A 27,346-nucleotide genomic window follows, 5' to 3' on the forward strand; every position below is an offset into this window, starting at 1 on the left:
TTCCTCTCCCCAAACCCCAACATTTATAATAAAGAATTTTTAGTAAACTCTTTTAAAAAGTTACCTGCTTTTGCAGCCATCTTTCATGCCTTCGTTGTTTCCTTCTCAGATTCTTGAACTTGCTCCTTTCTCTCTTATTGAGCCTCTGATTAATGGCACCCAATGAAAAACCCCCCGAGCCTACGAAGTCCAGATGAGAGAGGTGTTCTTCCTGGTCCGAGGCCTCCAGCATGCTCCTGTCAGCTGAGGGCAGGTCCATCAGGAAAGTCAGGTTGCTAGAACTAGCATGATCAGAGTACAATGCAGAAGCTTCTAGACCACACTGAAATTCTCCTCCTCTTTGTGTCTGGGTCTCATGGGGAGCCACTGAAAATCTTTGCAGCAGCATATTAGGATCAAAACTGGATGAAGTCTGAAAGGAACAGCTATTTTTATTAGCTTCTAAAGGCAAGCCCGAAAGGTCAATAGGCTGTGTTTCATTTAGCCTGGGATAGGCAGTAGTCTTACTATGTATTTCATAAAAAGTGGGTAATAAAGACAGTTTCTCAGTGATGTTCAGATCCAAACTATGTGATTTTCTATGAAAAGCTCTTGTAGTGCATCTTCCAGTCACAAGCTGGGGAACAAAAAGCTGGTATTTTGGATCTGATCCTTTGAAGAGCAGTTTTTCATTTTTCATCTCAAAACACATTGACCGTACCTCCAGGCAGAGTGCTTCTGTTAATCTTCCAGGGCCATTATTATTTTGAGCCATGTTTAAAAGGCTGTGATTTCTGTTTTTGGAGGCGCCACCTGTCAGCAGAGTTTCCTTGTCACAACCTGACTGAACTCTAGGATGTGACAAGTATTTCAGTGATGGTCTCATTAGTTGGCCTGCTCGTGTTGGCTGATAATCGGTCCGGCTCTTGGAGAGATGTACAGCTGCAAGCTGGCCACAGGAACATTTTGGAGTGTTGACAAAATTAAAGCCCCCTAAACGGGCCCCGCAGAAAGGGCAATTCAGTTTTCCAACTGTCCACTGGGCCTACAGGTCATAAAGGAAAATAAAGACAATGCTTTCACTGTAAAGTAATCAAAGAGTATGTGCGAGTTTTTGCATTTTTTCTTAAAGCCAACCACATGAAAGTTTTCTATGCCACAGAAAAGGCTAGCTTTCTGTTTTCTGATTAGCAGACAGAACAGTAAATGGAAACAAGCCTTCTCATAGAGATAAACAGCTCCAAAGTTCTAGAATAATAACATACTGCACATCATGCCCATTTAAACAACGCTAAGAATTCTAAACAATAGGTTGAGTTATCTTAAACAATAGGTTGAATATGGATACAGTGTGAACTAATGAAAAGAAAACACCAGGAAGCAAATCAGTCTACAGAGCTTAATTTGCAAGTAAAATCTCACAGAAAAGTGTCTGTTTTGATACACTTCTTGCATACCAAGCACTGTGGGAGGGAACTTCACCCAATCAACAGAATAAAGCTCTTCCTGCCTTTCTACATACAACCAAAAGATATTGGTTGCATACATCAGACAGTGCATTTTCTATACTCAGATTGGAAATTAACAATGAACTGGCTTAAAATTATCTTTTCAACAGAGACAGTAGAATATCTGCAGTGTCCTAATACATTTTATGAAGTTCAGGACACTTGCAAACAGCACGCTGGCATTGTCCCAGGAAATCATTACAATATGAGAATGGATGCAACAGAGATCTATCTAATTTTATTTTTTAACAAAAAAAGTAAGCTATTCAGTGGGGAAAGGAAACTATATTTTTCCAAAAATCATATTACTTACACTTTTCTAAGACTTAGGTGTTTTGAATTGTGAGAAATAATGATATGATACTGTTAACAAGGTGAGTTCTTGCTGTTATAATATTTCATTAAGAATCCTTAAAAGTGTGGTATTTAGTTTTGATTGTGTCAGTAAGAATCATAATCTAGTTTATTTTATATGTGTGTGAATACGTGAATGATACATACAGGATATTTCATTCACTCATAGACACTGTTCTAGGTGCTGACGATATAGTAATAAAATATAAAATCCCCTAACTTCATGGAATTTATATTCTAATAGTGGAGCTAGGCAATTAGCAAGATCAGTAAGCCATATGCATGTGTGGGTGAGTGTGTGTATATGTGTATGTGTGTGTGTGGATGTGTATAATGATGTACATATTTATATGTCATATATACTCATGCATATTTACTAGTATTAAATTTTACTTATAGTGTGTGTGTGTGTGTGTGTGTGTAAAATATAGATAGGTACAGAAAGCAGAGACGGGAGAAAGGAAGTATGAAGAGTGGTAATAGTGTGGGGGTCAGTTGATAGGTTGGCCAGGCAATGCCTCATTGAGAGGAAAGACCCATTGAAATGAGGAAATAGGTGAATATCTGTGGGAAAAGCTTTCAAAGAAGAGGAAATACCAAGTGCAAAGTGGGAGGTAGAAAAGTACCTGGAGCACTCCAGTAACAATGAAAAAGCCAGTAAGTGTAATCAAGAGTTACACACCCTTTGATGTCTCTTGAAACAATGCGTCCAAGAGAAATAGTTCTAAAATGGGGACAAAAACATTCTGAAGGTAGTATATTCCTAATTTTACTCAGAAACTAAAGAACTTACCTTTTGTATTAGGCAGTTTATCCATTCTGGAAGGACTTCTATATTCATGTGCCACACATGACAAATATTTTGATCATCAGCTGAATCATGTCTATCCTGTTATATCAAAATACGTGTTATTAGCCATTACCAGTTCAGAATTCATTTCACAAATTTCTTATTTGAGTAAAACACAAAAATAGAAATTCAATTTTCGCTAGGAAGGAAATATACACTGGTCTGTTTTCCTTACTCCCATCCCCCAAAACAAACCCACAAAGACAAAAAAAATGTTTTTCACGAATTTTAAATGAATTTTAAATTTTCAGGAATTTTAAAATGAAAAAAAAGCCCTCCATTTTACTGAGTTCATTAAATTAAATTTAAAATTTAGCAGTAAGTTACTGGATTGACAAATGCAGCACCCTATTCTTTTTTCTATATGTGAGAAAAAATATTGCCATTCACAACAAATCTCCCCAGTCTTCAATCTCTAATTCTAATGACAGAATAAAGGAGTTGATATATTCTCTATTAAGATGCTCAAGAAAAGTGCAAGAGGATGGGGTAGAGGAGCAATTGTGTAGGCAGCTGGAAAAGCCCTGACTCAATTTCAGCTGTGTTTAAGAAGAACAAAAATCTCTAAAAGAGACACTTTTGGCTTTCTGAAGTAGATCTACAGAAATAAATGTGAAATAAACACATAGATACTGATATAAGATTGGTGGTTACCAGAAGTGAAGGAAGGAGGGAGGGGGGTGAAAGGGGTGCCAGGCCAAAAAAACAGGAAAGAAATGTGATACACAGTCGAGACAGTATGGCTTCCCAAGATGTCAGAAAAATACAGGGCAAGCCAGGGTGGAAATATGTGGATCTTCACTACCTACATGACCATAAGCCAGCAGCTTTACCTCTCTGGATCTCAGTTTCTTTACCTGTAAAACACTGCTAGGTCCCTTCTGGGTCTAGGAAATTTCATTCTATGGAATAACAGAAAAGGGCTGCTTGAGAAGAACAGGGAAAGGGTAAGGCTCCTGCCCAGGTACCCTTTCTTAGGATGAGATTTTACACAGAAGCAGCTCTGCAAGTTGCCAAAGTATAATTCTTTTTTAGATTTCTCAAGCAGATGCACTACTAGTTACTATAATCAGGTTAACAAAATAATAAAGAGCATACTGTACCCAAGTACCTAATAGATAAGAACAACACAAAGAATGGTCCAGGCCAAACCAGTGGAAATTACAAGTAAAAAGGGCCCTGGGAAACCATTAGAGGTGGAGTTGAAATCTGTCTCCGAGAGAGTAACACTTGGGGCAGAGAAATAGGGCAATATGCCAGGGTGGCTGGAAAAGTCTAGAAAAAAAACAGAAAGCATTTGTAGCAAGTCTAAAAGATGAGCTACTGAGGATCAATCTCTATTCTCACTGAAAATAGTATCATGACATACAAAGAGTGTGATGTAGATTTGTTTGCACTAATACTCCTAGTCTAATAAATCTAATCTCTAATACACATTGTTTTTTTAAAGTGAAAGAGAAACAAATACATTTTAAGTTATGATATTAAAAGTATATACAACCTAAAAAAATGGTATTAAAATTATTCTATGGATACATACACATATAAATGCATAGAAAAAGTACCTAAAAGGCTGTGTATCAAGTTGGTAACACTAGTTAGATTTGACAGAAGAAAGAAGACCAAGATTAGGAGATTAACTAAAAGGAAAATTTAACTTTTCCATAATTGTTTTAATGGGAGAATACATTAAATTATACTTGTATAATTAAAAATTTGTTTAAAAATTGATTCAAATAAAAATAAGACACATTCATTACTTCTGATTCTGACAAACTGGAGGAGGTGGTATTAGACATGCTTTCACCACTAAAATTGATAAAACAATGCAAAATATATTAAATAAATGTTTTAAGACATTAGACAAAGAAAGCACAAGACTGTCATCTCTGAGAGAAGGAAAATAAATGAAATGAGCCTAAATGCTGGATTTCTGCCTGGGGGAACTGTGGTGCAGGGAGGAGGAACCCAAGCAGAGCACAGTAGCCTCGCTGATAAGATGGAGATCAGAGTCTATAGAGACTAAACAGCTAGAATTTACAGGACACTGTACTGACAAGGCAAGGCCTATAAATAGGAAAATTTCCAGAAACCTGTATGGAGATTCCTTTAAAGTTCCGGTTAAACACCAACATGGACACATGTAGAGTGAGATATCAAGAACCAAATAAAGAAAATTTGCCAAGGAAAAGGCATCTACTAGAGAGCTGTAAACTTAACTATTCACATGGGTCTCACAGCAAGGCTAGGAAGATGTTTTGGCTCCAACTAGCCAGAGTAGAATGATCTGAACGAACATCTGGGGTATTTAGGAGAGATTCCAGACGAGTTCCACCTTAAGAGTAGGGCTAGACAGCATTAGAGTAAAGGCTACTAAAAGACAACCCTAACAGAGCTTAAAAATAAGCCTCCAAAATATGAAATTCAATCACTAGTAACTTATACACCTGCAAAAACACTCTTTAAAAGACAATAATATCTAGACACTCAATAATGTGTCTAATCTACAAGAAAAATTATTAGATATGTACAAAGCAAAAAATATGTGACCAATAGCCAGGAGAAAAACTGATCAATAGAAATATACCTAGAAAAAGGTGAAGATGATTGAATAAGCAAATAAAGACATTAAACCAGCTGTTATAAATATATTCAAGTATTAAAAGAGAAACATGAGAAGAATGAAAAGAGAAATTGAGTCTTAAAGTAATACCAAACGAATGGTATATCTAGAAATGAAAAATCTGAAACGAAAAGTTTCACTTAACAGCAAATTAGATACTGCAGAAAAAAATATCAGTGAACATGAACATATAGAAATAAAAATGAAAAAATCAAGCATAGAAGAGGAAAAACAGTCAAAAAATGAGCAAAACCTCCGTACCTGTTGGAAACAGCAAAACAGTCTAACATACATGTAAATGGAGGAAAGGCAGGACAATAGTAGAATAAATCATGGCCAAAGTTTCCAAAGTCCATAGATTCAAGAAGTTCAGCGATCTCCAAATAGTGTAAACACATAGGTAACTACTCTGTGGCACTTAATAGTCAAATTGCTGAAATCCAGTGATAAAAGAAAGTATCAAGAGGGCCAGCCCCAGAGGCCTAGTGGTTAAGTTTGGCATGCTCTGCTTCAGCAGCCCAGGTTCGGTTCCCAGGTGTGGACCTACACTACTCATGAGTGGCCATGCTGTGGCAGCAACCCACACACAAAAAAGAGAAGACTGGCAACAGATGTTAGCTCAGGGAGAATCTTCCTCAGCAAAAAAGAGGAAGATTGGCAACAAATGTTAGCTCAGGCTGAATCTTCCTCAGAAAAAAAAAAAAAAAAGAAAAAGAAATAAAGAAAGCATCAAGAGAAAACAGACATTTCACAAACAAGAGAAAAAAGATAGCAACGACTTTTGGAATTTCACTTAGGGCTATGAAGGAATAAGAGTTCAGAATTAACTTCCTGCCACAAACAACCAGAAACTGGACAAAATGTAAGAATGAATTATTTTCAGACAGTGGGATAACAGGCAGCAAAGCACTATGATTTCTGAGAGAAATGAAACAAACAAATTGAGCCTACAATCATCTAGACTTTCTGCCTGGAGGCAATTAACAGAGTACAGTACACATGAAGAAGGAACCCCAACAAATCCTGGCTAACTTTGTGAGTTGAAGAAACAGAAATCAGATTTTATGGAGGTTAAAGCAAGCTGAAATTTGCAGAACGCAGTACCCAAGAGAAAGAAAAGGAAGAAAGAGAAAAAAGAGCTCCAGGAATCTGTGTATGGGTCCCCTTGAGTCTTTGAACAAATTCCAGCATGGTCATGCTTAGAGTAAAACTCCAGGAGACTGTGCTAAGAACATTTACAGCAGAAAGAATAATTATAGGGGAGCTATAAGCTGAACAACTCCAAGAGCTCATACAGGGCCAGAAATCATTATGTTCCAACCAGCCCGAGAGAAAAGGATTCATTAAATAATGAAGCATTCGGTAGAGACTCAAAGGGTCATACCATAAAAGTGGGGCTAAATTAGCCCTGGAATAAAAACTACTTTAAACCTGACCTAAAGAACCTAAAAACAGGCTTCTAAATTATCAAACTTATCTACAAATAACTGCTCAGAAGAACAAAACACAACAGGCTTTAAAGGAATAAAACAAAGTATAACACTCAGAAACATGAAATTTACAGTGTTTGGTATCCAATAAAAGTCCAACATAGTACAGGCCTGAGGGGGAAGAACAGCAGCCACTGAGGGAAAGGCACAAAATTCAATCCAGATCCTTCTCCCTACATCTCCAAGAGAATAAAAGCCTTAAATTACCAGGGGAAAGGCAGCAAACATTGTGACCCTTAGGGGACTGAAAAACAACAATACAAAATCCCCCACCCCTGAGGAAGAGACAGAAACACAATGCTGGACCCAGAATTATAACTGGAAGGGACAGAAGTATTGAGATGGCCAAACCCCTAAGACCCAGGGATACAGGGCCTGCTAAGGCTGAGGAAGCTAGGAAAAGAAGATGGATGCAAAGTAAGGGACAGCAAGGAAAAGCTCATATATATGAGGATGAACTGAAACCCAAACCAGTTTCACTGTCTCTGATCTTGATAGTATGGGTATAAGTCAGAGAAACTAGAAGCCTTCATTATAGAGCTAAGTACATATCCATCTGGCCCAGAAGGTAGAGAAGCTAAACTAGGATCCAGGGTAAGATGGAGAAGTTACAGGCTTGTTGAAGTGGAACAACTACTTTTTTTTTCCCCTTAGTAGTTGCTTTTTGGTTTACGATATGCATCCTTAACTTAACACAGTCTTTCTTTAAATTATCTTATACCATAGTATGTATACAGTGAGAGTGGAATAACCACTTCAACAAGGTAAGCCAGCATAATAAAACCATGGAGGAGATGGAAGACAGATCAGTAACTGTCAGGTTTTGGGGTGGGGAGGAAGGGATTCACTATGAAGCACCAGCATGGGCGAATTTGGGGGGATAATGGAACTGTTCTGTATCTTGATTGTAATTATGCATAATGAACCCCAGGCATTTGTCAAACCCCAGGAAACCGTACACCATAGAGTAGTTTTACTATATAAAAAACGTTTTAGATGAAGGTGAAATAAAGACTTTTTCACAGAAACAAACCCTAAAAGAATTTGCCACTAGTAAACTTGAATTACAAGACATGTCAAAGAAGTTCTTCAGCATAAGAAAAATTTCATCAAATGGAACTTGGATCAACACAACTGAATAAAGAGATCCCAAAATGGTAAATATGTTGGTGAATGTAAAATATATATTTTTATTTTTTATTTTCTTTAAAGGACAATTTACTAGTTAAAGTAGAATGTTAAAAATGTATTGTGGAGTTGATAAATGCATAATTAAAATGTATGAAAACAATAATACAAAGAGTAAGAAGGAAGAAATGGAAGTATAGTGAGTAAGGTTCTCACTGTATGCATACTGTGGTATAAGATAATTTAAAGAAAGGCTGTGTTAAATTAATGATGCATATTGTAAACCAAAAGTAAGTACCCTAAAAAGCCAACAGAAGACAAAAGGAATTCTGAAAATAATTAATCCAAAATGACAGAAAAAGAAGAAAAACAGAATACAGAACATAAAACAAATAGGAAATAAGATATTAGATTTAAACTCAATCATATTAATATTTACACTAAATGTAAATGGTCTAAATACTCCAACTACAAATCAGAGAATATTAGATTGGATGACAAAAGCCAAGCTATACGTTATATGCAAGAAATTCACTTTAACATAAAGACAAAGAGGTTAAAATTTAAAGGATACAGAACTTTTATCATGCAAACTCAAATCAAAGGAAAGCTGGAATCCCTATATTAATATCAGACAAACTAGATTTCAGAACAAGGAATATTATCAGGGATAAAAAAGAAACTTTTAATAATTACAAATGAGTCAATTCATCAAAAAGCTACAACAATTGTAAACATATATGCACCTAATAGCAGAACTTCAAAATGCTTGAAGCAAAAGCCGACAGAACTTAAAGAGGAAATGGACAAACCTATAATTATACTTGAAAATTTCAGCATCTGTCTCATAAATCTGTAGAACAAGTAGACAGAAACTTAGTAAGAATATAAAACATTTAGACAACACTATCAATCAACTGACACTTGTGAAATACCGTACCCAACAACTGCAGAACAGATATTTGTTTAAAGTGCACATGGAGTATGCTCCAAGAGAGATTATATTGGACCATTATTTAAATTTCAAAGGAATGAAGTCATACTAAACGTGTTCTTTGACTAAAATGGAATTAAATTAGAAAACAGCAGCAGAAAGTTATCTTCAAAATTCTCAAATATTTTGAAGTTAAAAACTATACTTTTAGAACTTGTGGGTCAAAGAAGAAATCAGAAGAGAAATTAGAAAATATTTCAAATTGAATGAACAGGAAAACACACATATTAAAATTTGTAGGATGCAGTTAAGGCAGTGGCCTGAGGAAGCTTTAGAATGTAAATATTTATATTTGAAAAAAGAAAGGTCTAAAATCAATGATCTAAGAGTGACATCACCAACATGATGGAGTGAGCGGTTTTCTTTGTCTCTTCTCCTTCAAACTGCAACTAAATGGACATTCATTGATCAATGGAGGATACTCGCACAGCACCTCAGGATGCCTGAGAGACCTGTGCTGCTATACATCAGAAGGTGGATCAACTACCCCAAGGGAGGAGGTGCAGATAGGTGAAAAGTCTCCAGCCCCCAGACAGCCTAGTACCCGCAAGCGACTCTCTCCTGGCTGAAATGCTCATAGCACTGCCAAAGCCCCAAGGGCAGGTGTGTGCATCAGTGCAACTGGGGAAACAGGTGACTACAGCCCTAAGCCCCCCGTGATTGCTCTGTGGCCCAGTAGGAAAATCCATGGTCCCACGGCGGCCCCAGTTAGAGTTTCTGCTTGGCCCTAATGGAGAGGCCTCACTCACCAAGCACAAAGGCTGGGCAGCCTTGGAGCAGGAGTGGGTTGGCTAGATGAGCTATCCGCTGGCTGCATTAAACACCCACAGCTCTGCTATTGCCTCAAAGGGGCAAGTGATATCCAGCGGGACTGCACAAGTGGGTGGTGGCAATCCAGAGACCCAGTGTGATTGCTCCTTGGTCCACTGGGAAAATCCACGGTCCCACAGCAGGCCAGAGACAGTCACTGCTCAGCCCTAGTGGAAAGGCCCCAACCACCAAGCACAAAGGCTGGGTAACCTTGGAAGAGAAGTGGCGTGGCTGGGTGAGCTACCCATTGGCTGCATTAAACACCCACAGATCTGCTGTAGCAGCGAGGGGGCACGTGAGATCTAGCAGGACTGTGCTAGTGGCCAGTGAGAATCTAGAGCCCCAGCGTGATTACTCCTTGCTCCAGTAGGAAATTCCATGATCCCACAGCTTGGCCCTAATGGAGAGGCCCACCCACCAAGCACAAAGTCTAGGCGACCTTGGAGCAGAAGTGGCACAGCTGCACATGCTAACCACTGGCTGCATCAGATGCCCATATTTCTGCTGCAGCCCACAGCGGGAAAGTGTGATCCAGCAGGACAAGACAGTTTCAGAGCTGTGAGTCTGGACCAACCAGTTCCTGGCTACAGCGAAAGTCCATAACATGGCAACAGTCCCTAAGGAGGGAGCATGTCTAGGTGGGTCTGTGGGAGCAGGCAGCAGCAACCCGAAGCCTGCATGTGTGATTGTTCCCATAGTCTAAGGGAGATCCCCAAAGGGCCACTGCGCTCTCAAGGAGTGGCCCAAGCTGGGTCAGGAACAGCTGACAGGGATCCTGGTGGGTGCATATTACAAAGCTCCTACCTTCTCCCCTCCACCCCCCACAGTGGCAGCAAGTGGAAATAGTAACCAAACACTATCTCTACATGGAGGCACAAACCCATGCCATTAAGCAGTATGAAAAAATATATTTAATCTCTAGAACATAAGGAAAAGGACAAGTACCAAGAAAACAATCCCAAAGACACAGAAATCTATAACCTAAATGACAAAGAATTCAAAATAGTTATCATTAAAAAACTCAAGGAGTTAAAAGAGAACATAGATAGACAACACAAAGAGTTCAGGAGCTATGTTACAAAAGAGCTCGATACTATTAGTTCATTGTTAGTGTATAGAAATGCTACTGATTTATGTATGTTGATTTTATACCCTGCTACTTTGCTGTAGTTGGTGATTATTTCTAATAGTTTTTCTATGGATTCTTTGGGGTTTTCTATATATAAGATCATGTCGTCTGCAAACAGCGAGAGTTTTACTTCTTCGTTACCTATTTGGATTCCTTTTATTTCTTTTTCCTGCCGAATTGCTCTGGCCAACACCTCCAGTACTATGTTGAATAGGAGTGGTGAAAGTGGGCACCCTTGTCTTGTTCCTGTCCTCAGAGGGATGGCTTTCAGTTTTTGTCCATTGAGTATGATGTTGGCTGTGGGTCTGTCATATATGGCCCTTATTATGTTGAGGTACTTTCCTTCTATACCCATTTTATTGAGGGTTTTTATCATAAATGGGTGTTGGATCTTGTCGAATGCTTTCTCTGCATCTATTGAGATGATCATGTGGTTTTTGTTTTTCATTTTGTTGATGTAGTGTATCACGTTGATTGACTTGCGGATGTTGAACCATCCCTGTGTCCCTGGTACAAATCCCACTTGATCATGGTGTATAATCTTTTTGATGTATTGCTGTATTCGGTTTGCCAGAATTTTGTTGAGGATCTTTGCATCTATGTTCATCAGCGATATCAGCCTGTAGTTCTCCTTCTTTGTGTTGTCCTTATCAGGTTTGGGGATCAGTGATGTTGGCTTCATAGAATGTGTTAGGGAGTACTCCATCTTCCTCAATTTTCTGGAATAGTTTGAGAAGAATAGGTATTAAGTCTTCTTTGAATGTTTGGTAGAATTCTCCAGAGAAGCCGTCTGGTCCTGGACTCTTATTTTTGGGGAGGTTTTTGATTACCGTTTCTATTTCCTTACTTGTGATTGGCCTATTCAGATTCTCCATTTCTTCCTGATTCAGTTTGGGGAGATTGTAGGAGTCTAGGAATTTGTCCATTTCTTCCAGGTTGTTCAATTTGTTGGCATATAGTTTTTCATAGTATTCTCTTATTATCCCTTGTATTTCATTGGTATCTGTTGTGATTTCTCCTCTTTCATTCCTAATTTTATTTATTTGCGATTTCTCTCTTCTTTTCTTGGTGAGTCTGGGTAAAGGTTTGTCGATTTTGTTAATTTTTTTGAATAACCAACTCTTTGTTTCATTGATGCCTTCTATTTTCTTTTTTGTTTCAATATCGTTTATTTCTGCTCTTATTTTTATTATTTCCCTCCTTCTACTGACTCTGGGCTTTGTTTGTTCTTCTTTTTCTAGTTCTGTTAGGTGTCGTTTGAGGTTGCTTATGTGAGCTTTTCCTTGTTTAGTGAGGTGAGCCTGTATAGCGATGAATTTCCCTCTTAGGACTGCTTTTGCTGCATCCCAAATGATTTTGTATGTCGTGTTCTCATTTTCATTTGTCTCCAGATAATATTTGATTTCTTCTTTAATTTCTTCAATGATCCATTGTTTGTTCAGAAGCGTGTTGTTTAGTCTCCACATTTTTGCACCTTTCTCTTTTTTCTTGTAGTTGATTTCTAGTTTCATAGCATTATGATAAGAAAAGATGCTTGATATTATTTCAACTCTCTTGTATTTATTGATGTTTGCTTTGTTTCCCAAAATATGGTCAATCCTTGAGAATGTTCCATGTGCACTTGAGAAGAATGTGCAACCTGCTGTTTTTGGATGAAGTGTTCTATATATATCTATTAAGTCCATCTGGTCTAACTTTTCATTTAATTCTATTATTTCCTTGTTGATTTTCTGTCTTGATGTTCTGTCCATTGGTGTTAATGGTGTGTTGAGGCCCCCTACTATTATTGTATTGTTGTTGATGTCTTCTTTTAGTTCTATTAAGAGTTGCTTTACAAATTTTGGTGCTCCTGTGCTGGGTGCGTATATATTTATAAGTGTTATGTCTTCTTGGTGGAGAGTCCCTTTTATCATTATATACTGTCCCTCTTTGTCTTTCTTTATCTGTTTTGCTTTGAAGTCTACCTTGTCTGATATTAATATAGCGACACCTGCTTTCTTTTGTTCATTATTAGCTTGGAGTATTGTTCTCCATCCCTTCACTCTGAGTCTGTGTTTGTCTTTGGGGCTGAGGTGTGTTTCCTGGAGGCAGCATATTGTTGGATCTTGTTCTTTGATCCATCCTGCCACTCTGTGTCTTTTGATTGGGGAGTTCAATCCACTTACATTTAGAGTGATTATTGAGACGTGGGGGCCTACCACTACCATTTTGTGTCTTGTTTTCTGGTTTTCTTCAGTTTCCTTTGTTTCTCGTCCCATGGTTTAATCTGTTCTGATGTAGAGCTGCTACTCTCTGTTGTTGTCCTTCTACTTATCTCCTCTGCTCTTGGTTTTGTAGCCCCTTTCCTTTTTTGGATTTTTCAGGAATGAGGGTTTTCCTGAGGATTTCCTGAAGAGGAGGTTTTGTGGCAATGAACTCCCTTAATTTTTGTTTATCTGGGAAAGTTTTTATTTCTCCATCGTATTTGAAGGATATTTTCGCTGGGTAGAGAATTCTCGGCTGTAGATTTTTGTCCTTCAGATTTTTGAATATATCATTCCACTCTCTTCTAGCCTGTAAAGTTTCTGCTGAGAAATCTGCTGATAGCCTGATGGGGGTTCCTTTGTAGGTTAGTTTCTTTTGCCTGGCTGTCCTTAATATTTTCTCCTTGTCGTTGACTTTTGCTAGCTTCACTACTATATGCCGTGGAGTTGGCCTTCTTGCATTGATAAAGTTTGGAGATCTATTGGCTTCTGTCACCTGAAGATCCATCTCCCTCACCAGATTTGGGAAGTTCTCAGCCATTATTTCTTTGAATAGGTTTTCTGCCCCTTTCTCCTTCTCTTCTCCCTCTGGTATACCTATAATCCTTACGTTGCATCTCCTAATTGTGTCTGATAATTCTCGGAGAGTTTCTTCATTTCTTTTAAGTCTTGCTTCTCTCTCCTCCTCTGCCTGCAACAATTCTATATTGCCATCTTCCAAATTGCTAATTCTTTCCTCCATATTATAGGCCCTACTGTTCAGAGCATCTAGATTTTTCTTAATCTCCTCTATTGTGTTCTTCATTTCCAATATTTCTGTTTGGTTCTTCTTTATCGTATCAAACTCTTTTGTGGCATAGCTCCTGAACTGGTTGAGTTGTCTATCTGAATTCTCTCTTAACTCATTGAGTATTTTAATGATGGCTGTTTTAAAGTCATCATCATTTAGGTTATATATCTCATTTTCTTTGGGATTGTTTTCTGTGTATTTGTTATTTTCCTTCTGTTCTGGAGATTTAATGTATTTTTTCATATTGCTTAATGTTGTAGATTTGTGTCTCCACATAGAGGTAGAGTTTAGTTGCTCCTTCCACTTGTTTCTGCTGATGTGGTGGGGGAGCAGCTGTTTATACTGCACCAACCAGGAACCCTATCCACAGTTGCTAACTGGGCCTGGGCCCCTCCTCGTAGTCACAGTGGTCCTTTGGATTCCCTCTTCTGCCGTGGGGGCCATCACGGGGGGGCTTCAGGCTGCTGGTGCCTACTGTTGCAGCCCACCTAGATGTGCTCCCTCCTTGGGGTCTACAACGGTGTTCTGGGCTTTTCCAGCGGTCAGGGGTAGGATCACTTATATTTGCCGCTCTGTCACTGTCGGCACCCACAAAATCTCACTTGTCCACTATGGGTCACAGCAGAGCTATTGGCATCTTCTACAGTCTGTGGTTACCTCACCTAGCTATGCTACTTTTGTCCCGGGGTCTTCCAGCCTTGTGGATGCCAGATGGGTGCTCTCTACTAGTGCTGTGCAGAGGCTTTCCCTGAGGCTGCTGTGAGCCTGTAGGGTTTCCCCCTAGGCTACGGAGTTGGGTCCCTGGAACTCCACCCAGCCCCAGTCCTGTTCCCCAGGAACTCGGGGAGCCCTTTGCCCTGTCTGGGAGATAGCCGGAGATCCCGATTTCAGTGGTAGCTGGTCAGCTGCTGCCCTGCCTGATATTCTCCTCTCCGGGACCCTCCCGGTGTTGTGGATGCTGGGCGTAGCCCCTCCGCTAATGGCAGACAGAGAGTTTTGTCTGCTGCCTGGGCGGAACTCTGGAGCTTCCCCTCCGGGGCACGGAGCCAGCCTCTGGAGCTTCACCCAGCCCCAGTCCTCTCCGAGATCTCTGGCAATCCCTTTCCCCACCGTGCAGGCAGTGGCAGCCAGGGGGCCGCCATACCCTCAGTGATTCTCTCTGGGACCCTTCGGGTGCTGTGAACACTAGGTAGGATCTCCCTGTCAATGACGGGGCGAGACTCTCTCCGTGGGCTCAGGTGTGTACCTCTAGAGTTTCCCTCTGCGTTTAGGAGTAATTGCGGGGGGTTTTGGTAGGGTTCTGGTCACCTGTTTCCACTGTCGCTCCTCTGGTGTGTGCTCGCTCCTGCCCTAGGTGTGTGTTGATCTTCTGGGGGCTCCGTTGGAAGAAAGCTGCTTGCAGGTACTAGGCTGTTCGGTCGGGGTCGGAGAGTTTTCACCTATCTCCACCTATCTCCACATCCTCCGCCGCCTTCTGATGTATAGTCACATGGGTCTCTCAGACGTCCTGAGATGCTATCTGGATATCCTTTGTTAAGCGATGAGTGTCCAAATAATTGTAGACTCGAAGGGGGAGAGACAAAGAGGACTACTCACGGCGCCATCTTGGATCCCTCTGAAAGGTTCAATGTTTTTAAGATGCCAATTCTTCTCATATCAACCTATAGATCAATACAATCCCACTTAAAATCTCAGAAGTTTTTTTTATAGAAATTGATAGATTGTAAAATTTATGCAAAAATGCAAAATGACCTAAATCACTCTGAAAAATTTTGTAATAGAAGAATAAAGGTGGAGGACATACAATACCTGATTTCAACACATACTAGATCAACGGAACAGAGTAGAGTCCAAAAATAGACCTGTATCTACGGTCAATTGATTTTTGGCAAATATGGAAAGGTAATTTAAAAAGATAGACTTTTCAATTATTGGTGCTGGAACAATTAGATATCCATATATGGTAAACAAACAACTTGATGTTTACCACACACCATACACAAAAATAACTCAAAACGGATCAGTGTCCTGAAAGTAAAAGCTGTAACTACAAAATGTCTAGAAGAAAACATAGGAGAAAATCTTTGAAACCTTGGGATAGGCAAAGTGTTCTCAGACGCAAAAACACTAACCACGTAGGGAAAAAAATGATAAACTGGATTTCACCAAAATTAAACCATCTTCTCTTTGAAAAGCATCACTACAATAATGAAAACACAAGCCACAGACCAGAAGAAAATTTTGGCAAAACCCATATCTGACAAGAACTTTTTAGTGAGAATATATACAGAACTCTCACAACTAAATAAAAAAATGCAATTTTAACAATGAGTAAAAAATTTTAAAAGCCATTTCACAAAAGAAGATGTACTAACGTCTAATAACCACAACAAAAGACGCATAACATCATTAGTCACTAGAAAAACGCAAATTCAAACCACAATGAGGTATCCCTCTGTACATTACAATAGCTAATAAAAAAAAAAACTGGCAATATCAGTACTGACACAGATATAGAGCAAGTGACCCTCATACATTGCCAGTGGGAAAGCAAAATGGTATAGTTATTTTAGAAAACAGTTTGTTAGTTTCTTAAAAAGCTATGCTTAAACTTACCATAAGACCTAGCAATTCCTTGCAATAACCAAAGAAATGAAAATATATGTTCATAAAGATTTGTATACAAACATTCATAGAAATTTTATTATAGCTCAAAACTGCAAACACCATAAATGTCCATCAAAATCTATGGCATCCATACAAGGGATAAACAACTATGGGATTCATACAATGCGGTAATATTTAATAATAAAAAGGAATGAGCTATTGATATATGCAACAACATGAATCAATCTCAACAACACTATGTTGAACATAAAAAGCCAGAGATAAAAGAATATATACCGTATGATTTCATTTATAAGAAACTCTACAAATGTTGTACATCTTGATAATGGTGGCAGGTACGTGAGTATGTATACATTGTCAAAACTCACTGAAATGTGCATTTTATCATATGTAAATTATACCCTAATAAAACTTATTTTAAAAAATAGTGAATAGGGGCCGGCCACATGGCCAAGTGGGTAAGTTCATGGGCTACACTTTCATGGCTTAGGGTTGCACCAGCTTGGATCCTGGGCATGGACCTGGCACTACTCGTCAAGCCATGCTGAGGTAGCAACCCACATAGCAGAGCCAGAAGGACCTACAACTAGAATATACAACTATGTACTGGGGGTCTTTGAGGAGAAGAAAGAAAAAAAAAAAAAGGAAGATTGGCCACAGATGTTAGCTCAGGTGCCAATCTTTAAATCAATCAGTCAGTCAATCAATCCTTAAAGAAAAGAGATCAAGAAACACTTGAAAATCATAAAAGTTTTAGTTGATAAGCTCCATGGAGCATACATTACCCTGGTTCTCTTTGGACCCTCAGATCACAAGGTAGTGTCTGAAGTGCAATAGGTACTTAATAAATGCTTGGTAAATGAAAGAATATCTATTCTGTATCAAATTTTATAGATTTTTCATTACTCTTTACATTCCCTAGCCCCTGCAGGTTTTAAACTATTTTCTTCAAACTACTGAAAACTGCCAAAAATGTGCATTGATAATAGTGTGCTTGTTTTTACTTTCTGTATTCTTAGAAAAAATTCATTTAAAAATCTGAATTCTTAACAATTTGGTCATATATGAGCCAGGGTCCATTCTAACAAATTTAAATGGACTACACAAATCTATTTTTTAAAGAACCTTGGGAAATTGATTGGAAGTGACTCAATAAAAATAAGCAGTGTATCTTTACCTAAATAATTTGCCTCAGAAACAAAATGAAGGTACAGATAAAATTTTTGAAGAACAGAATTAATCTTACAAACATTCACACTCAGACATATTAGCCCCTTCCATCATGAGATGACAGTGATGCAAATTAGTATAACTCTAATGAATTCTTAAAAATGCTCTCATAAAGAATACAAACTGGGGCCGGCCCCGTGGCCTAGTGGTTAAGTTTGCATGCTCCGTTTCGGCGGCCCAGGGTTTCACCAGTTCGGATCCTTGGCACAGACATGGCACTGCTCATTAGGCCACGTTGAGGAGGTATCCCACATACCACAACTGGAAGGACCCACAACTAAAATATACAACTATATGTACTTGGGAGATTTTGGGAGAAAAAGCAGAAAAAAAAAAGGAAGATCGGCAATAGTTGTTAGCTCAGGTGCCAATCTTTAAAAAAAAAAGAATACAAACTGGAATTGAGGGGGCAGTCCTACGGCCGAGTGGTTAAATTCATGCACTCCACTTTGTTGGCTGAGGGTTTCACTGGTTCAGATCCTGGGTACAGACCTGGCACCGCTCATCAGGCCATGCTGGGGCAGCATCCCACATAGCACAACCAGATGGACCTAGAACTATGTACTGGGGAGCTTTGGGGAGAAGAAGTTAAAAAAAAAAAGATTGGCAATGGATGTTAGCTCAGGTGCCAATCTAAAAATTACATAAATAAAATTAAAAAAAGATTAAAAAAAAGAATACAAACTGGCATTGACAAATAGTCACCTTTACTTCATTTATAGATGCCCAATTTTTTCTGACTTTTCAAGGTTCTGTCTACATATTAACTAAACAAATATTTCTAGATTGGTCTACAAAAAAATCAATTATTAATTATTAATAATTATTAATTATTAATAAATAAAATTAATAATTAACATCAACTTAAGTTAATGGCAATCAACCTATCAATATTTATTGAGTGATTACTAGACACAGTGTTGACCATATAAAGGGAGTGAAGAAACTTATTATATGCCAGGGACCATGTTAGTTACCTTACATTTATTATCTCATTTTATTATTTCATTGTACATATTCCATTATTTCATTTAATCATATAAAGTGATCATTATATTTAATCACATAAGATTGACCATGGTACTAAGAAATCACTATCTACTATAAATTCTAGAGATGCTTTATGATCATTTCTTTGAGAATAAACACTGAAATCATAGTTCTAGGTAGGTGAAGGAAATTTTACAATGTACATATTCTTCTTATTTGCACTAGGTAACAAACACTTGTACTGTGCTTACTGTGCCCAGACTCTGTTTATTTTACAGATAAGGAAATTGAAACAAAAGAAATAAAGCGACTTTTACATAACTTGAAATTAAGTAACTTTTACATAACTTATTCAAGGTCCCAGAGTCAGCAGCAGCAAAGCAAAGATTTCCATTGAGACAGCCTGGCTTCAGAACTCATGCCCTCAGTCACCAAGCTTCCAGTTACTTCCTATGCCAAATAAATACTATCATTTTTAGAGCAAGCAACTTTCTTATATCATTTGCCCAAGTATATTTTAAGGCATGATACTACTATTCTCCTCTAGGCTTATAAAAAAGAAAAACAAAAGCGAACAAAGCAAACAAAACCTGAGGCATGACTTATTTTTAAATTAACCCAAAAACAACACATTCACTTATACAGAGGAAAGGTAGGTTTAGAAAAAATTCCACAGTTGATTCTGCTATGTGAGCTCCAGCCCAATCTCCTTCATTTGAGAACTGTTAATATAAAGCAAGCACACATTTCTCTCTCCCTAAATACTTAAACGTTAAAGCATCCTTTCATGCCAACCAAAAAGAGGAAAATCAGTGACAGCAATTGATAGAAGTGGGAGGAACATAAAAGGCTGGGTTAAGAGTGTTAATATTCTGTTTCCTTTTCTTAAAACTTAGACATGGCAAAGATAACCAGGGTAAATACAGAAGCCTCAATTACAAATGAGACTGCCAACTACTTCAGCTGTATTTACACACGCACAGTCTTAGAAAAAATATATACATATATATGATATTTACTTCCAATATAATTTTACAGGTAAAACAGGACATACCAAACTATTATAAGTCTACAGTCACTTGATTTTTAAAAAAATCACACAAATATATGCGATAAAGTTTTAGTGGATGTATTTGAAGATGAATGATTAAACTGGAAGCAACCTGATTTGAGAAATTTAAAGCCTTTAAACTAGTGGCACAACAGGTTATCTCCTTGGGAAAAAATTAAACGAAAAATTTTAAACACTGTATTATTAGGATTTTAAAAACATTACGACACATTTTTCAGGTCTCAAATTTTTCACATGGGAGAAGGAGGAAGAGGAGGAGGAGAAAGTATCTAACACCCAATTTCACTTAATGGTATCAGAAAAATGTTCACAAAACATTTAATAAATGAAGTAATTTCTTCAAGCAGCAGGGGGAGCTGATTCATTGCTATTTTGTTTTTTTTTAAGGGTAGAGAAGAGTTTTAGCTGCTCTGTACAATGAGAATATTTAATTTTAAAATTCCAAATCTGATGCATTATCTTTTTTTATTTTGTTTTGTTTTGTGAGGAAGATTGGCCCTGAGCTAACATCTGTACCAATCTTCCTCTATTTTATGTGGGATGCTGCCACAGCATGGCCTGATGGGTAGCAGGTCTGAGCCCTGGATCAAAACCTGTGAACCCTGGGCCCCAGAAGCAGAGCACGAGACCTTAACCACTACACTACCAGGCTGGCCCCTGCATTATCTTTTTACCATCTAATGATCTTTAAGATTTTTAATTAAGAAAAATAGGTTAAATATAAAAAGTTGACAAACAAATTAATATTATATAATGTTTTGAATGATGTTTAACACTTGGCATTTACAATGCTAGCAATAACATTCTCTTAGTTTGTTAAAAGTGAGCCAACTATATTGATTTAACTACTACAGGTATAAACACTACAGGGAAAAGATCAGGTAACAAAAATGTCATTTAGATTAACATTACTAATTAAACGTTTGCAGTGTTACAAACGTAAAGGAACCAAATTCTACTGGACTGCTTGGTTTTTCTATTTGCGTTTTGAGAATGTACTTCAAAGATGAAAACTTGTTTTACTCAAAAGGTCAGAATGGAAGGAAAAAAACCGAAAGCCTCATTTAACGGCAGCCTCCCTGCAACCATTCTTGTTACCTTTCTAATGCATTCTCCACATAATAGCCAGAATGATCTTATTTATTTATTTATTTGAGGAAGATTAGCTCTGAGCTATCATCTGCTGCCAATCCTCCTCTTTTTGCTGAGGAAGACTGGCCCTGAGCTAACATCCAGGCCCATCTTCCTCTACTTTATATGTGGGACACCTGCCACAGCATGGCTTGACAAGTGGTGCATAAGTTTGCACCCAGGATCCAAACAAACAAACCCCAGGCCGCCGAAGTGGAACATGCGAACTTAACCACAGCACCCCCGGGCCCACCCTCAAAATGATCTTTTTAGAATTCAAGATCATGTCACTCTTTTTCAGTAACTTCTCAGCTCTTGGGATAAAGATCAAAGTCCTTCATTTGGCTTACAGACTATAAATGATCAAACCAATATCATCTTTCTAGCCTCAAATCTTGTCAAACTCCCTCTTAATCCCTGAACTTCAATCATGGAAATTTTCCAGTTTCATGGATACACCACATTCTCTCCACCATAGGGCCTTTGAACATGCTGGTTCAAAATCTTGGAACATTCTCCCTCCTCTACTGCTCTCAGTACATTTCCACACAAGTCACTTCCTCAGAGAAGACTTTCCCTTACAACTAACTCTAATCCTCTGTCTATATCCTATTCTTATGGCTCCCTATACTTTTCCTTTTGCCACTCACACAGCTAATAATTTAATATTTATGATTGACTGCTATCCTGAAAGCTTCACAAGGATCTGTCCTTTTTTTCTCCTCTCCTTTGAATTTCCAGTGCCTAGTACAGCACCTGTCCTGTCTTACTTAGCTTGGGCTGCCATAACAAAATATTATTGACTAGGTGACTTAAAGGAGGGTAGAAGTCTGAGATCAAAAAGTGTCAGCATGTTCAGGTGCTGGTGAGAGCTCGCTTCTTAGCTTGCAGACAAGTCGCCTTCTCTCTGTGTCCTCACATGGTGGAAAGAGAGAGATCTCTCTCTTTTTTTTTTTTTTTTTTTTTTTTTGAGGAAGATTAGCCTTGAGCTAAAATCTGCTGCCAATCCTCCTCTTTTTGCTGAGGAAGACTGGCCTTGAGCTAACATCCGTGCCCATCTTTCTCTACTTTATATGTGGGACACCTACCACAGCATGGCTTGCCAAGTGGTGCCATGTCCACACCTGGGATCCAAACCAGCGAACCCCAGGCCGCCAAAGTGGAACAGGCAAACTTAACCACTGCACGACCGGGTCAGCCCCCTCTTCCTCTTTTTATAAGCCCACAGTCTGAACAGATTAGGGCCCCATCCTTATGACCTCATTTAACTTTAGTTACTTTCTAAAGACTGATCTCCAGATACAGTCACATGGAGGGGTTAGGACTTCAACATATGAATTTGGGGGAAGGACCTAATTCAGTCCATTGCATGTGGTAAGACTACGTATAGAATAAATATATGCTAACAATAAGAAAAGGAAACATATATAAAATGTAATAAGCAATAAAAATATGATTTATTTCAATATTATAGCCAGTGAAGGAAAGACAATACCAGGATAATAAAGCCAGAGAGAAAATGAGCAAAATACCTAGCCAAAAGAGATGAAGGATAGGGTACATAATCCAACAATCAATTCAACATTCATTGATCACATTTATGACCACCACTGTATTGGTAGTGGTGGTACAAAGATGAAACACTGCACAGCCTGGTAATGGAAAAAGAAGAATAACCCAACAATTATAATGCTTTACACTAAGTGCTGGACCATTCCTCAGTTCCTCATTTTCCTCAGCTCACTGGAATCTAGTACCCAACCCTACAACTCTCACAGCTACAATGAACGTTGACCAGTGATCTCCTCTTTGCTAAAACCAATGCATACTTTTAATTCTCACGAGTCTCTCCATATGGCCATACAGTTTGTATGCCAACTGTGTACAAATCTGGGGGGCAGCTTTCATAGACTGTAACCGTCTACAATTGTTCAGTGTACAACCTTCACCTTGAAGGCAGTATCTGATCTTCTACATCTCCCCACAACGTTCAATACGACAAACCAATCTCTCCTGGAAGACGTTTGTCCCTTGGCTTCCATAAAACCATATCCTGATTTTCAGTCCTTTCTCGCTACTCTTTTTTTCCTACTTTATGAGCTTCTTTTTTTTCTGTCCATCCTCTAAATGTTCCTGCGCCCTCTTTTTTCTCACTCCATTCATACTCTGCATGGTGACCTCATCCACTCTCACAGCTTCACTCACCACTTACATGCTGATGACTCCCAACTTGACACTTTTCGTCAGAACTCTGTTCTGAACCCCATATCCATAGAACCACCCGCCTCATAGAAATCTCTATCTGAATGTTCTATAGGCTACATAAACTTGACATGTCCAAAACTGTATCAAAACTGACTAAAAAAGTAAAACTGAGTATATCATCCCCCCCATCGCCCAGACTTCACAAACAGAGACCATTTCTGTTGTTTTATTTTTATGTTTTTAGGGGTTTTGTGTTCTTATTTTGCTTTTGGTTTTGGTTCTTGCCCACATTTCATGTATCTTAGTCCTGAAGGTAGGGTAGGAGTCCCCTTTTCTCCTTTGGACATTGTGGATTGTCTCAAAATTCCCTGTCATATGCCTTACTACATGTTAATGGCTGGAAAACTAAAGCTCAAATGTCCCAGATCCCCTTAGAGATCGAGTCCCACAATGACCTAGCTTCCATCAAGTGGTACACCTGCTCAATATTATGAAGGCAGAAGTAATAACTGTATTTGCGCTGTTTCTTCTGGCAAGCTTGCTTTGGGAGGTACCTGGTTATTCTGCAGCAGAAATTATAGTGATTCCAAGTGTCCAGTTCCTAGTTTTGTGAGGGGTGACAGGCAGAGTGTGAGACTTCCATTTCCTGGCATTGGTCAGGGCTAACAAAGTGTGGTCCTGGAGCCAACAGCTCTGGATGCTGTATCCCCAGTTTCCTGATCTTCTGTGTTGTTCTGAGGGCCATGCATGTCTGCATGAAGTGTGGAAGACAGGAGATAAAGTCCAGGGTTTGCTCAAGGTGGGGAGACCCTGAGGGAGAATGCCTACACAAAGCTGGGTTATAATCTCAGTGTAAGGATTAAAGAGAAATAAATCTGTTGCTCAGAAGGACACAGAAAGAAACTTGCCTATCTCAAGTTTTGTATTCAGTCGAAGGAAAGGAAAAATATCTTCCCCTCAGGGTATAGAAGAATTTCTTCAACAAAAAGTACCAAACGTAAAGGAGATGATTAATAAATTCATCTGCATTATGTCATGAACTTCTGTTTATCAAAAGATACCACAAAGAACGAAATACAAGTTACATAAACTAGCAAAGGATATCTACAATACAATAACCAATAAAGGATTAGTATTTAGAATACATAAAGAACTTCCAAAAATCAAAACAAAGCTACCTAATATAAAAACAGGCAAGAAAAAAAGACATTTCACAGAAAACACAAATGACCTCAGAGAATGAGAAGACATTAAATGTTGGCAAAGATGTGGAATCACAGCAATGCTCAACCACTGCTCATGGGACCATCATTTGAAAACAGCTTAGCATTGCCCAGGAAAGTTGAACGTGGCAGTACCCTATGGCACTGTAACTCCACTTCTAGTAATATACTCCTGCCCATGTGTGCCAAGATACATGCAAGAAAGCCCATAGCAACACTGTTGTAAGAGCAAAACAACTAAATGTAACTCAAGATAGACATCTGAATTATAAATTGATAGAGTGAATGATAAATTGTGATATATTAATAAACTGGAATATTACACAAAAGTGAAAATAAACTGGAATTACACTAAACATGGTGATATTAAGTAAAAGCAGCAATTCCCAGAAGAATACCTACTTACAGTGTGATTCCATTTACAGAAAGTAAACAAAACACTTTCAGAAACAACTTACATTATACACACATGTATTTTCAAATTTTTAATTGTATAGTTTAATAGGTAATATAAATTATAATAATTTGATAGGTGATAGATTTAACATTGTTTCAGCATGGCAACTGATAAAATTACTTTACATTCCAATATTTTATTTCATAGTTTCCTTTAATCAAAACAGATTTTTTGTTCATCTTTAACATTTTAATGAAATGTTTATATTTCGCATATATTAATTTTTACATATTTAGGTTTTATATATTTATATAAAGTACTTTTATTTTATGAAATAGTTTCAATAGTTTTATATATATTATTATGCATATACATAAACATTTTATTTTATATATAAAGCTATAGAGACAAAAAGTAGATCAGTGGTTGCCAGGGGCTGGGCATCAATGCAGGGCAAATGGGCCTGAGGAAATTTTGTAGGGTAATAGAAAGGTTTCAAAACTATATCGTAATGGTGGTGGCACAACTCAAAATTTACTAAAAATCACTGAAGTGTATTTTACGATGGATGAATTTTATGGTTTACAAGTTATACTTAAAAAGTTGTAAAATATATGTATTTATATACATATTTTTTTCTTTCTTTCCTTCTTTTTCACATTACCTCTTCCAGGAAGGCTTTTGTGACCAGCCCTGGTAGTAGTTTGTTTGCATTCCTCTGTTACAGTACTTATCAAATCAGGCTATAATGCTTGGCCTATTTTCAACTAGAGTTAAAAGCTCCTAGAAGACAAGAATTTTTGATTCTGTATCACTCTCTTCCACAACCCATCTCAATAAATCCTAGAGCAGTGCTTGAAACTTTCTTGCTCATTAAATATTTATTAAATGAATTAATGAATAGGAATTCTCTAGGTAAATAAAAGAATAAGCCACTCTGTTGAAAAGGTGTAAAATGCATGATATCCTGAGGGCGGAACAAAGGCAGGAAAGAGAGTGTAGAGGTTCAGAGTACTGGCTCCAGACCCTCACTGTCAGGTCCAATTGCCGCTGCCCTGCTCAGTCGAAGTGTGATCTGGGCATATTATTTAATCTTCTGTGCCTCAGTTTCCTTATCCATGAAATGAAGATGATAGATTATCTTCCTCATGATAATCTATCCTTATACTATAAAACATAAATCTTACAAAACATTTAAAACAATGCCTAACTGATGCCTCAACATCATTAGCCACTAGAGAAATGCAAATTAAAACTATAATGATATACCACTATACATCTACCAGAATGGCTAAAACTACAAAGACTGAAAATACCAAGTGCTGGCAAAGATGCAGAGTAACTGGAATTCTCACCATTGTTACTGGAAGTGAATATTCACTTTGGAAAACTACAAGCAATTTCTAAAAAAATTAAAAATACACCTATTCTATCAGCCCCCCCTCCACCCCCACAAATTCATTCCTATGTATCTATCAAAAAGAAATAACAAAACACAGAGAGGGCTGGCCCCATGGCCTAGTGGCTAAGTCTGGCATGCTCTGCTTCAGCAGGCCAGGTTTGCAGGATTGGATGTCAGGTGTGGACCTACCCCGCTACAGAGGTGACCCATATATAAATTAGAGCAAGACTGGCACAGATGTTAGCTCAGGGACAATCTTCCTCAGAAAAAATAAATAAATCACAGAGAAAGTATTTTACAAGAATATTGGTAGCAGTTTTATTCATAACCCCAAACTGGAAATTCAAATGTCCATCAGCAGAAAAAATTGATAAACTGTGGCATATTCATAAATGACATACTACTCAGTAAAAAACAGAAAAAACTACAGATACACACAAAATATAAATGAATCTCTAAAACACATGCTGAGCAAAATAAGTCAGGTACAAAAAAGTGCATGCTATATGATTATATAATTCCACTTGAATAAAGTCAAGAACAGGCAAAACTAGTCTATGGTGATATACATCAGTATAGTGGTTGCCTGTGAGAAGAGAGTATTGCCTGGAAAAGAGCAAGACAGCCTTCTAGGGTGATAGAAATGTTGTATATCTTCATCTAATTCACAGCAGGGCTGAAAAAAATTATCAAGCAGTATGCTTAACTTTTCTTTTACTCTACGTAAATTAAACCCAATTAAATACGCATAGCATGAAAAGGTTTTTTTTCCCAATTAAAATGTTTTGTCAGCTGTCACTACATCTGGCGTGTGGTGAGTACGCAACTAAAGTTATCTACTATTATCACTTCAAGTTGGCTAATCTATTAGAGTGGAGAGGAAATAACCACGATCAAATGTGGCTGAGGCAAAAAACAAAACAAAACTAACAAATAAAAAAAACTGTGTTGCTCAAAGCGGAAAAAAACAAAGATATGTGATTACAGATGCTGTTTTTGTTGCATTGGGAATTCTGTGTGAAGTCTATGAATTACTACTTAGTTTGCAACTCTTTGAAATTGCCTCTTTCATATTGCTGCTAGAGAAGTTTAGGAATTCTATTTTTGTCGTTTTAAAAACATTTATTTTGGGGCTGGCTTGGTGGCGCAGCGGCTAAGTTCGCACATTCC

The 27,346-nt window shown here is 38.0% G+C and overlaps 1 protein-coding gene across 29 annotated transcripts in view; it reads right to left on the reverse strand.

The window, feature by feature from the left end:
- RNF180 (ring finger protein 180) overlaps positions 1-27,346 on the reverse strand; it is a 276,981-nt gene that overhangs the window by 154,144 nt on the left and 95,491 nt on the right. For 19 of the 29 annotated variants that reach the window (XM_070587474.1, XM_070587472.1, XM_070587466.1 and 16 more), the window contains 2 exons: positions 2,635-2,730; positions 65-1,024 (listed from right to left, as the gene is read on the reverse strand). In XM_070587474.1, the coding sequence (XP_070443575.1) occupies positions 65-1,024; positions 2,635-2,730 (1,056 nt within the window). Of the gene's footprint in view, positions 1-64; positions 1,025-2,634; positions 2,731-8,744; positions 8,781-15,206; positions 15,560-27,346 lie in introns of those variants that run through there. The other 10 variants (XM_070587482.1, XM_070587490.1, XM_070587489.1 and 7 more) reach the window with 2 other exon arrangements.

This window comes from Equus przewalskii, chromosome 20 (assembly GCF_037783145.1).
Source record: "Equus przewalskii isolate Varuska chromosome 20, EquPr2, whole genome shotgun sequence".
NCBI lineage: Eukaryota > Metazoa > Chordata > Mammalia > Perissodactyla > Equidae > Equus > Equus przewalskii.